Raw genomic sequence first — 12,120 nt, 5'->3', positions numbered from 1 at the left:
CCCCTCCCCTCCCCATGATCCGCACCCGCACCAAACCCTGAACGTCCACTAACCCCCAGTCCTGGCCGCTCTCTTCTCCTGGCTCCCAGATCCTTATCCTTGCCCACAAGTTCTTCCGCTCCCTGGAACCTCCTTATCTCTCCATACTTCCCCTGCCCTACCCCTCCGCTTGTCCCCATGCGCTCAGCTAACTCCGGCTCGCTGAACCGGCTGCGGCTCAGCATCGGTGGCTGAGCCTTCAATTCCTACTGCCCCAAACTTTGGAACTCCCTCCCTCGAGCGCTCACCTTTGCATCCGATCCTTAAACCTGACAAGCACAGCTTTGCTTGCGCACCATTTGAACAGGCTCAAACATGGCGCAGAAAGTTGACTCTTATTTCTGTGCCGTGCAATTGAATTCGAACGTCAACTGATTGTTAAAACCGTGAGGAATAAACATCAACAGAGGCAAAAGTCGATCAGTTAATACAGCTGCGTCCTTTAACACTTTGTGAATGAAAACTCCATTGTGTTAAACTTCCCTTTATTCGCCTTTGGGATTTGTGTTGTTGCTTAAAATGAGATACACGCTCGGGATCAAACCAGAAGTGGTTGGGAACACGCAGCAGGCCCGGCAGCATCTGTGGAGAGAGGAAAATGAGTTGACCGTTCGTCAAAAGGTCATCGACCTGAAACGTTAACTCATTTTCCTCTCTCCATAGATGCTGCCTGACCTGTTGCGTGTTCCCAGCCACTCACGTTTTTATTTCAGCATCTACAGGGTTTTGCTTTTGCACGCTTGGTATCACTTCACCATATAATGCCTTTGACATGTCTTGTTATCGCCTGAAGCGCCCCATTTTGTATCCGAGCTCCAGAACCAGGAGGTTCAAGAAGGCTACCCCATCAGCTTTGACTGTATGGTGGGTGGTTACCCACCTCCGACCATTCGATGGTTCAAAGACGGAAAGGTTCTTGAGGAGAACGACCACTACATGATCAATGAAGACCAAGATGGATGCCACCAGCTTATATTGACGTCTGTCCTTCTGAGTGACATGGGAGTGTACAGATGTGTGGCAGAAAACTACATTGGAGTTAGTTCAACAAAGGCTGAACTGAGAGTGGATGGTAAGCAATAATAATAACAATTCTCGCACGAATTAACGAGGGCGAAAGTATCACACAGTGCTAAATTTTGGGGAAAATTAAAATGACTATTTAAATGGAAAAATTGACCACGGTCAATGTTGTCTTTTGGGAAAATTGTGAAATAATTGCTATTCCTTTACTAACAGTTTTACGATATGTTCTCCAGTTACCAGCTCAGACTACGATACAGCTGAAGCCACGGAAACATCTTCCTATGTCAGTGCTCAAGCCTCTCTCACACGGTCAGTTTTGAAGCCGGGACTATTTACCGTGATAGACACTGGGATTTTTCACATTGTTGCTTCGGTCAGCCGGGGTGTCTGACATGTGCAGTGCCTCTATAGTGTAGTGACTGTGTATTCATTGGCAAACAACTATTGAGTGCACAGGCTGTTTTGTTGGCTTTTGGGGCTTCTTCGTTTCTTCGCCAATCAATAACAGTCTAACTCTTGGCTGGAGGTTTCATTTTGGGTTCTTGTGAATAAGGGATCCGTCGTATTAATTCTTGGTGTCTTCACTGGCCTCAACAGGGAGCAGAATTTGGAAGGTTTGGAGTCTCAGGCTGAGGAGGAGCAGCTGCCACAAATAGTGGAGGAACTTCACGATGCTTTCGTCACCCTTGGGGCACCCATGACGAAACTGCAAATTGAAGTGAAAGGTTTGCTGAACAATTGTCTCTCTGGGCAATGACTAGAAGCGCAGTCAACCTACTTAATAATAAAATAATAATTATAACAATCCTAGCATTTGACACACAGCGCCTTATCACGTCTACGAGATAGGATACGCTGTAAAGCGAATTGACTGTATATTTTGTAGGCGAAACAGGAGGTTTAAAAGTAGGGAGAGAGTGAGCGAGTCAGAGGGACTCTGGGATAGAGTCAAAATAATAACAATTTGGTTACTAAATCCACGACTGTTTGTAGGACACTGCTGTGCCCAACTGGCTGCCACGATTCGCCCGCAGAACATACAGTTAATCCACTTTACAGTCTATTCTGTGAAGAGTTTTTGGACGTCTCGAAGAAGTGTCAAGGCGTGATATCAAAGGCATGGAATATTATGAGATGATTAATAATAGTCATTTATTTGAAATGACCGGATGTATTTATTATTATTATTATTATGTTATTATTGTTATTCTCTTCTGTTCTAAATCATGTGATGTAAGATGGTTCAACGTGTTCACTGCCACAGGCTATCCAGTTCCTCGGGTGTATTGGTTTCGGAATGGTAAGCCTCTGCGTGGCACTGACAAGGTGCTGATGAGTGAGGACAAAGGGAATCATTCACTGGAAATCCTTGATGTTTCCAAAGAGGATGATGGTGAATATGCCGCCTACGTCAGCAATTCTTCAGGTTCTGCATATACGTCCGCTGTCTTGCACGTACAAGGTAAGGATCCTTTGTGGCGGTAAGCTTACCTTGGAATTGAACCGGCTCCCAGGTGGCATGTTTAGCAATGGAATATTAGAATCGAGGCCACTCTCCTGTGGCGGACTCGGTAGTCCAGTTCCTGAGCCAGGCAGGTCCGCAGTACTCCAAGGGCGCTGCTGATGACTGTCCTGCCAGCCTGGCTCATGGGCAGGACTTGGAAGGGCCGACTAGCCACTGGGACAGGGAGTTATGGTGAGAGGGCCACGCTGGTGAAGCTCAACAACATCAACAACAACTCACGTCAAATGGCGAGCTTCAGGCGTCTCGGAGTGCTTAACAGTGTCGGAGCCTGGCGCTGAGCAGAGGGGGAGGGCGAAGGTGACCATACGCACGGTCGAAGAGGAAGGTCTTCAGTCATGTGGGAGGGGAGGGAGGGAACAAGGTGGAGGTATCGAGGGAGAGAGTTCAGAAGCTTCGGGGAGTTGTGGCTGAAGGCGATACATCGCACTCGAGCCTCCGATCCTGTTCGTTGACAGTTAGTCACTCTTACATTCCACTCTTACAATGGATGACACTGCGCTCCCCAAGGAAGCTGTTCATTCTGTGTGTTTCAATTCTATTTCAGCCCCAGGAGAAGAGTTTGAGAAGCGGGAGCCTGAAACCAAAGGTAAATTTACAGCTGCTCCCAGCTTGAAACAGTATATCTTATGGAACCTTAGGCCTGAAAATGTTATGGCCGTTTAAGATCATTGTTCATCTGGAATCGTAGAATTGTTAAGAAATTCTACGATTCCAGATCTATTCTATTTACCTCGGGGTAGGTAAGGAACCTGCTTGTTAGTCAATTGGCGGATCGCTTTTCCTGCACTTGACAACTACTGTGAAGTGCTGGGAGTTCTTTTGACATGGTAGGTGCTATATTGAACGCCGGATCACTTGCTCACAAGCTGGAATATCCAGGCAGTTAGTTTTGCCGATAGCACTTTATCGTCTAACGCCATCTCTTTTGCTTAGCAGCGACAGAAAACTTAGTGCCGCCGAGATTTCTGGAACGGTTCACAAACAAGCGTGTCAAGAAGGGAGCGAGTATTACACTGACGGTCAAGGTTGAAGGTATGATGGGTCTTGCATCCATTAGTAACTGTAAAGGTAGTCATCCAGCGCAGTAGATGTGTTCTAAAAGTGCAACTGTTGTTTGTCCAGTGCATGGCTGAGCCATATAGACTGAGAAGGTCCTGTATTTGATCCTTGGTCAATGCTGAGTTAACTGAGGCAGCCAGTATTCCTACTTCTGGTTAACCAGCGAGTACTTGGCTGGAGCAACTATCAGACAAGTTAAGACTCTTCAGGTCTTGAGAGAAGTCGTCCCTTTCAGAGAGGACCTTAAATGGGATTGGAAAAGTAAAACCAGAATAATACTAATAAGGGTGCACCAAGGCAGTAGGACAAGAAGACATATATCGCAAAAGGACAATTTGAGGACAGACACCGGGATGTTTTTCAGAAGGTAATTAACTGGAACGGGTTGCCAAGTAGGATGGGTGTTCCGATATGGATGAGATCAGATGGGCCAAAGGCCTCCTTCATCTGACCACTGCATTATTTATCCAGCGGTAAGTAGGAACCCGGCTGTTAGTTGGTGAGTGGATCGCTTTCCTGCGGTCTTAATCCTTCCCCCCAAAATTAGTCACTCAATCCATGGCTGTTTGTGGCACACTGCTACATGCAATTGGCTTTCATGTTTTGCTCTCAAAATACGAAGTGAATTCACTTTACAATGTATTCTGTGAAGCGCTTTGAGACATCTGAGTGACGTGATCAAATGCAAGGATTATTATTATTAATTTTATTATTATTAAATCTGCAGGATCTCCTGCTCCAGACATAACCTGGCTTAAAGAGGAGTCTGTGGAAGATGTTATCTGGATCAAGCAAGACACGCCTGGCTATAAATTAGCCAGTTCAAACATGCAGCACAGTCTGATCCTCCTGGATGTGGGGAAGGAATACTCTGGTACCTACACCTGTATTGCTACAAACAAGGCCGGACAGTCCATCTGCACCGCTCGTCTCGATGTTGCGGAAGGCAAGTAACCGCCAGCTTTCAAGGGAAAGTTATTTTGCACAAGCTAAACTAGCTTTGGGTACCATTTATCCAGCCTGCCCTGTCCTCCACCCCTCCTGATCCCAACACCCAGCTCGGATCCAAATCCCTGACTATCCAGCACCTTTGGAACAACGACAACAATTTGTGTTTATACAGCGCCCTTCACTCGGGTTCTCGTTTGCAGCGCTTTAGTCTCGGGGCTTCCTCCTGACGTGAGAAAGCGCTGTACAATTGTAATCTGTTGTTTGACCCTATTATGTTTGACATCAAAAAAACAGATTATTTTAGACTGGTTTACAGAATTGTTTTTTTTACACAAACGTTAAAATTGATACATGACAACGAAGGAATTTTTGACTTTTTTTAAAAAATTTCAAACAAGGCTTTGCTTTGAGTTCATTCGTTCTCAAATGAGTTCATTTCTAACGGAATATACTTGAAAAGTGATGTTGCTCTTGCGACTATAGATTGAACATATTATTTAAATATAATGTTTAAAAATATTATTTAAATATAAAGTTGAAATATCACTTAAATATAAAGTTTAATGCATAGGCTTATTATTGTTGTATAGCGCAAGCTTCTTAGTTTATACCTTGGTTTGTCCTTTGCATTTTCAGTGCAAGAAGTTGGAGTTCCTACAGAAGAAAGCACCACTATGAAAGAAAAGCTTATGCAAACATTCTTAAACGGGTAAATTTACCAATGAGATGACAGACAGCTTCTGCCGTTTAAGCGCAAATTGTGCTTGCAGTGATAGAGGAGCTTTGCATTGACAGAGGGTCTGTCCTTCGGTCAAACGTTAAGCCAAAGTCCCATCTGCCTGTTCAGGTGGAGGTTAGAAATCCCGTAGACAGTGATATCAATGGCATGTTGTGGCTGATTAGACTCCAGCAGTTACCCCGACGCACACTCTGGGGTCCTCACACCTTGGCTCTCACCAACCTGCGCCTAATACTTTCCAGAATTAGGTAAGCGGGGGGCGTCCCTCCAGAGAGAAAGAGAGTGCATTCCATTCCAACCATCTATCTCTGGAATTTCCATGAGTAGGTGGGAGACAGGGAATTCTCAGCTTGGTCTGACACCCGGCTGATGTCCTGGATAACAACCCCTCCGATAAAATTGGTTGTTCACTTCATAGCTGTGTTACGACACGACTGTGCACATGTTGGCTCCTGCATTTGTCACAGAAATTCCTGTGAGGTGCTACCAGATGTCTCACTGACTTGATAACGGCTCTGTCAAATGTAAAAATGATTCTAATCTTCGTTTAATATTTTTTAAATCCGTGTTCCTTTCCCTTTGAACCGTGACGTTGCTGTTGTGGTATAGGTCACCTGCAGACCTCGACCGCAAAGGGTTGGAAGGTGAGTAACCGTCGGTAGATCCTTTACACGCTTAGACCTTAGCTTTAACAGAGAAATCTGGTTCTGTGTCGATTTCTATTAGTTGGTTAGAAAGTCAAATTCCATGTGCTAAATTTCAATAACGTCTGGAAATTTAAAAAATAAATAAATCCAAAATAAACTGACTGAGAATCAACAGCAGCTCGACCCATCTCTCTGAAAACGAGATTACTTAGTGTTAACATTACGACTATAACTCTTAATCAGAAATATTTATTGTAAGTACATATCAACCTAGTTGTTTGTCGATTTGCGGGTTGCTTTCCGGGGTTAATAACCCCTTCAAGAAGAATAATGATAATAATTTGGTCACTCAATACGCGACTGTTTGTGGGGACGCTGCGCGATTGGCAGCCGTGTTTCGCCCACAAAATGCACAGTCAATTCACTTTGCAGTATATTCTTTGAAGAGCTTTGCGACGTCTCGAAGACGGGATAAGGCGCTATAGCAAACGCAAGGACTAGTATTATTATTGTTCTCTTCCTGAGGCAGAATGTGCCTTGCCAACTAGTTGCATTTATGCGAAGTGTTACAATGCAATTTAAATTATATGACACCATTAAGCGCCCTCAAGACGCTACCGATGTGAAGGGCCTTATATGTTGTTGCGTATGTCTTGTCATATTCTTTTGGCACGACAAATGCTTGCCCATCCCTCAGTGTTTTTTTCTAATGCAGGTGCACCGATAGCCCCACCACATTTCTCACTGGCAGATGTTGGGACAGAAGAATTCCTCCAGAAACTGACCTCCCAGATCACCCAAATGGTCTCTGCAAAGATCACCCAAGGTAATTCTCAGATGCTTAAGGATCTGAGAACGATATCACAGAACATAAGGCACGAGAGGCCCCAGAATCTCCTCCGACGGCGCAGAATTCTGAGACATTTTTCTATTCAATCTTAATGTGTGGAGTCTTGAGGTGTCGTGGTTGGAGCGCTCGCCTCGAAAGTGAGGACCCGGATTTGTTTCCCAGGCAGGGCCAAACTCAAGGCAGGGTTCGTGTAAAGCACGTTGAGATAGGCTTCTGAGTGAAAGGCACCACACAAAATACAATGAAGATTATTAGTCCAAAGTTTCTGTTGTTGCAGCTTCTCTTCGTGTCCCCGGAGCGGACAGCGATGATGAATCGAAGACTCCGTCGCCGTCTCCACGCCATGGGAGATCCAGACCTTCCTCTATCGTCAACGAATCCTCCTCCGAGTCTGAGGACGGGGAAACGAGAGGCGAGGTAGATGCTGGCAGTTTCTTATTCATCCTTCTAGTTGTATAGCTTTTGTATTTTATAACACGGGTATTTGATGCGGAGCTCGATCATGTCAAGTTGTCTCAAAGCACTTATAGAATCATTGAAGGTGGCCACTTGGTCCTTCATGCCTTTTGCCAACTCTACCATTAGGGGTAAGTAAACCAGGAAGGTTATGGTTGTGGCCAGCACACTGAATTTGTTGACCATTCTGTAATATGATCAACGGTACGTCGGGTATTCTGGAAGGACGGTATCAAATGACCCTTAGACTCTGGATGGTTTAAGTGGGTGGGTTAAAAGTTGGGACATGCAGAGAATTATTGAACGTGGAGGAATGTTTTGTCACAAGCGATTATTGAAGCCAAGACCATAACATAACAATATTTGAAAGGGAATTGGATATGTATTTGGTAAGAAGAAAGATCAGAGATTATGGTGAAAGAGCAATGGATTGGGATTAGAGCATTGATCTCCACTGGAAGAGTGAGATCAAACACAATCTTGTTAGGACAAATGGCTTTAATTTTACTAACAAGACCTGTTGGCTACTGGTTCTTAATCAGCGGACCTCCTATTTGTGGCAGTAGCCATCTCTCTCGTCTTCATGTTGTATAGCACACAAAAATGTCAGGTGAGGTTGTTACTGCTCTTTGTTACTGTTACAGCCTCTCTGCTCCCACCCTCTGGAACTCCATCCTGCAGTCCCTTCGCCTCGCCCCCTCCCTTGTCTCCTTCAAGGCACGTCTCAAGACCCTCCTCTTCGACATCGCGTCCGTTCACCCTCCTACCCCAACCCTCCCTGCCCTCCACCCTTCCTGATCAAACCTCCGAGCTCGGGTCCAAATCTAGTGTCCAGCGCCTTGGGACGTCCTCTCGACCTGAAAGATGTTATACAAATGTCATTTTTATTGTAGTGGACTTCTCTTTACAATACTGTATAACCATAGAAAGTGTATGGACCAAGTATGTTTGCTCACAGTTCAATGACGAGTTAGAACATGGTCCAACGAGCTGTTAGAAACAATAAGCAAATGGTTTCAATAAAACGTCGCTCCCTTTCTCTTGGCAGATTTTTGACATCTACATGGCCTCAGCAGACTATAACCCGGTACCTGCTGACAAGGAATCCATCCACCTGAAGGAGGGGCAGTATGTGGAAGTCCTCGACTCTGCACATCCTCTGAAATGGCTGGTCAGGACCAAGCCCACCAAATCCACTCCTGCCAGGCAGGGCTGGGTCTCACCTGCCTACCTGGATAAAAGATTAAAGGTAAACCGTGTAACATCAGTGAAACCCTCGCACAAAGCACACTTACCAGAGAAACATCTCTGCTTCAGAGAGAGAAAAAAATGGAGGGTTTACGCCTCATGTTAAATTCTACCAATTCACCTGGGAAAAACAGACTCCCACATAGCCAGTCCTAATGTTAAAAGCATCAGACATTCATACTACTGGGCACCTGAGGGGGGTGGGGTGGGGGGAAGATGGTTGAAAGGGCAATCAAAGAGTTAAATCTTAAGATGGGTTTTAAAAGTAAGGATGGAGGGAGTGACTTCAGGATGGAGTTCCAAAGAGCAGGGGGAGAACGGTTGAAAGTTTTCCCCACTTGTAGTGATCTTGAACTGAAACATTTTTTCTCCCTTGACAGTTGTCACCTGAAGTTGCAGTGGATAGCCCTGAGTTCCTTGGGGAGGTGGTATCGGAAGATGAATACAAGAAAAGGCTATAGTGAGTACTTTGGCTGTCATTTCCCACTGCATTGTCAGCCATTCGGCTTGTCCTGCCTAGCATTAGATTAGAAGGACTAAGCAATTGCGGAGTCTAATTCTGGTCTGTACTGAATTAGCTAATCTCAGCCAGTGTAGTTAAGGTGCCACAATTAGCCCGAGGACCGCTGCCGGGGAAGGGGAAGGGTTTCTGCTCTGATCGCTGAACCATTGCGTTCCCGTAGATTCCCGTTGGAGTCGCGTAGCAGCGGTTAACGCGCGCACCTCGCAAGCGAGAGGATCCAGGTTCAATTCCCGGCCAGGGCGAAACCTTACTCCACACACCTCTGTTTACTTAGTGGCGAGTAGGAATCCAGTTGTTAGTCGATTGGCGGATCTCTTTCTGAGGGTAACGATCGCTCAAAAAAAAAATTCACTCAATCCACAACTGTTTGTGGGACACTGCTGATCGCAATTGGCTGCCCCCCTGACTCAGGGTCAGACACCGCCACTATGAAGTGCTCTGGGGCCCAACCACGCGTGAAGGGCGCTGTGTAAATGCAAGTTGTTGTTGTTGTTGGTAGGGAGTTAGTTACTGGGGACATAAATATAGGACAGACACAAGAAGATTGAAGGAAGATCTTAGCAGGGGAATGGATTGAGAGTGTGAAGTACAGATTAATACTTAACATTTTCCTGTGTGTTTTCCCTTCGCAGCCTCTTTGTGCAGGATCTGATTATATCGGAAGAGGAGTACGTTAGAGACATGCAGTTCTTTGTCAAACACCATGTGAAACATACAGAAACCAGCCCTGATGTCCCACTCTCAGTTGCGAACGTCAAAGGGGCCATATTTCGAAATGTTAATGAAATTGCAGATTTCCACTACAGGTTGGTATTGTAGTGATGAGCAGTCAATGATCGAGTGGGTATAAGCAAACACTGAGGCGTTTTGTTAGTCCAAATCCAGTTAATCGAGAACTCCGCACCTCCACTAAACTCTGTACCCCCATCACATCAGTTCTTGCCAGGCTCCTCTGGCTCCTTTCAATCCCTGGCACCTTCCTACCTCTCTGACCCGCTTACTTCCCAACCTGCTCCCTCCACGCGTCTGGCCCTGGGCCTCCTGCTTGCCCCTTGGCCCTCCGTTCCACCATCAATGGCCGCGCTTTCAACCACTAAGCCCCGATACTCTGGAATATTCTCCCTCTATCCCTCGGCCTTGCCCCCTCCTTCCCCAGCTTCAGGTCATGCCTGAAGACCTTCCTCTTTGACTGTGCCTACGGTCCCCTCCCCTTGGCTTGGCACTGTCAAGAGATCTGCGATGGCTTGGTAATAATACGAGTTTCTTTTTTACTTTTTTCTATCCTCACCGCTGAAAGTGGCTACAGATCCCGAGAACATAAATCATTTTGGAGGGGGGAGGGGCGGGGTGGGGGTGGGGAGGGAACTGGATGGAGATGTGAGAAACTAAACCAAATATTCGCCAACTGAGAATGTGTCTCTTTGTTTCAGCACCTTCCTGAATGATCTCAGGCAATGTCAGACAGACGACGACATCGCTTTGTGTTTCATCAAGAACAATGATGGATTTGATAAATACTTGCAGTACCTGGTTGGAAGGGTACAAGCCGAATCTCATGCTACCAACCCAACTGTCCAGGACTTTTATAATGTGAGTAATCTTTCGGCGAACCTCAGACCAGACTCAGTTATTAAACCTATCGCCGAGGAATTGAACCACACAGAGCAGGAAGCTTCCTCTGGTGGGGTGGTGGGGAGGAGGGAGGAAGGCGAGCAGGACCTCCTTCGAGCTGAGCTGGGTCCGAGGTGATTGAATACAATGTCAAGTGTCGAGTTGTCTTTCTCATGGTTCATGTTGCTTCCTCAGAAATATACGGAGGAAGTGTCAGCCACACATGGCTCATCAGAAACTCCGGTGTTGTCCATAGACGCTTACTTGGAGTATCCGCCCAACAGACTCCTGAAGTACCAAAGCATTCTCAAGGTGATTTAATAATAAATAATAATCCTTGCATTTGGTATAGTGCCTTATCACTTCCCCTCGCGTCACCTTACCTAGAAAGTGTACCGTTTGGTTTACATTCACAAGGTTTGCAACTGGTGTTTCACATTCCCCCCCCCCCAGCCCCACGACAAACCATTTGTGATATAACTATTGTTATATTAATATATAAACGCAAGTTGTTGTTGGTGGTGGTGGGTTAAGATGCTGCACACTAAGACCGAGAGTGACTGTTTATGTGACAAGCGGAAGCTGGCACTAATCTTTATGAGCTTGAAATGCAATTTAACTGCACACATGTTAATGAAACACGCGGAAAGGTGTCGGACTTAATGATTGTACTGACCACCTGATTCATATTTAAATACCAGTCTTGTGAATTACGGATATCGGCGTCCCATAAATCGTTCGGTTTGGTTGCACTCTTATTTGCTGTATGAAAGAAAGATTCGTCTCTTCCAGGAACTAATTCGAAATAAAGCAAGAAACAACAAAAACTGTGCTTTGTTAGAAGAGGCGTATGCTGTGGTGTCTGCCTTGCCCAGACGTGCAGACAACAGCATCCACGTCTCGATGATCGAGAACTACCCAGGCACCTTGGAATCTCTCGGTGACCCCATCAGACAGGTATTCTCCTCTTTGCTTAAATAATAAATAATCATTGTATTTGATACGGAGTCCTGTGTCATCGCCGAATGTCTCAAAGCACTTAAGAACGTAAGAGCACAAGGACTGCCAGGCGAAAGAATATGATAATAATAATAATGATAATAATAATCCTTGCATTTGAAAGAAGGTCCAGGTCCATTCAGTTTGCCTCTGTGTTACTGTGTCTCTCCCCATCCCTCGCCAACTTCAAGACCCTCCTCTTCGACCGTGCTACCGCTCTCCCTGCTTCCCCCGCCAACCCCCACCCCGACCCTCAGCTCGGGTCCGTAACTCTGTCTGTCCAGCGCCTTGGGGCGTCCTCCCGACATGAAAGGCGCTGTACAAATGTAATGTTGTTGTTGTTGTGTATGTGTAGGCAGCCAATTTGCGCATAGGACTGTCCGCAAACAGCCTTGAAGTGAACAACTTAAATTTTTCTGGGGGATTGTTGGCCAGGACACCGAGAGA

At 45.8% G+C, this 12,120-nt stretch overlaps 1 protein-coding gene across 1 annotated transcript in view; it reads left to right on the top strand.

Moving 5' to 3' along the window:
- The window catches only part of obscnb (obscurin, cytoskeletal calmodulin and titin-interacting RhoGEF b), a 116,512-nt gene that overhangs the window by 87,927 nt on the left and 16,465 nt on the right, over window positions 1–12,120 (top strand). The window contains 17 exon segments of the mRNA XM_042332117.1: window positions 833–1,111; window positions 1,299–1,374; window positions 1,663–1,790; window positions 2,330–2,527; window positions 3,135–3,176; window positions 3,524–3,622; window positions 4,377–4,595; window positions 5,237–5,309; window positions 5,949–5,983; window positions 6,702–6,812; window positions 7,114–7,253; window positions 8,341–8,541; window positions 8,921–9,000; window positions 9,696–9,869; window positions 10,494–10,653; window positions 10,870–10,986; window positions 11,467–11,631. Coding sequence (XP_042188051.1) covers window positions 833–1,111; window positions 1,299–1,374; window positions 1,663–1,790; window positions 2,330–2,527; window positions 3,135–3,176; window positions 3,524–3,622; window positions 4,377–4,595; window positions 5,237–5,309; window positions 5,949–5,983; window positions 6,702–6,812; window positions 7,114–7,253; window positions 8,341–8,541; window positions 8,921–9,000; window positions 9,696–9,869; window positions 10,494–10,653; window positions 10,870–10,986; window positions 11,467–11,631 — 2,297 coding nt within the window.

Source organism: Callorhinchus milii, unplaced genomic scaffold (genome assembly GCF_018977255.1).
Source record: "Callorhinchus milii isolate IMCB2004 unplaced genomic scaffold, IMCB_Cmil_1.0 Scaffold2, whole genome shotgun sequence".
NCBI lineage: Eukaryota > Metazoa > Chordata > Chondrichthyes > Chimaeriformes > Callorhinchidae > Callorhinchus > Callorhinchus milii.
Note: the sequence above shows the minus strand (reverse complement) of the source record. Positions and strands in the feature narration are given on the sequence as shown.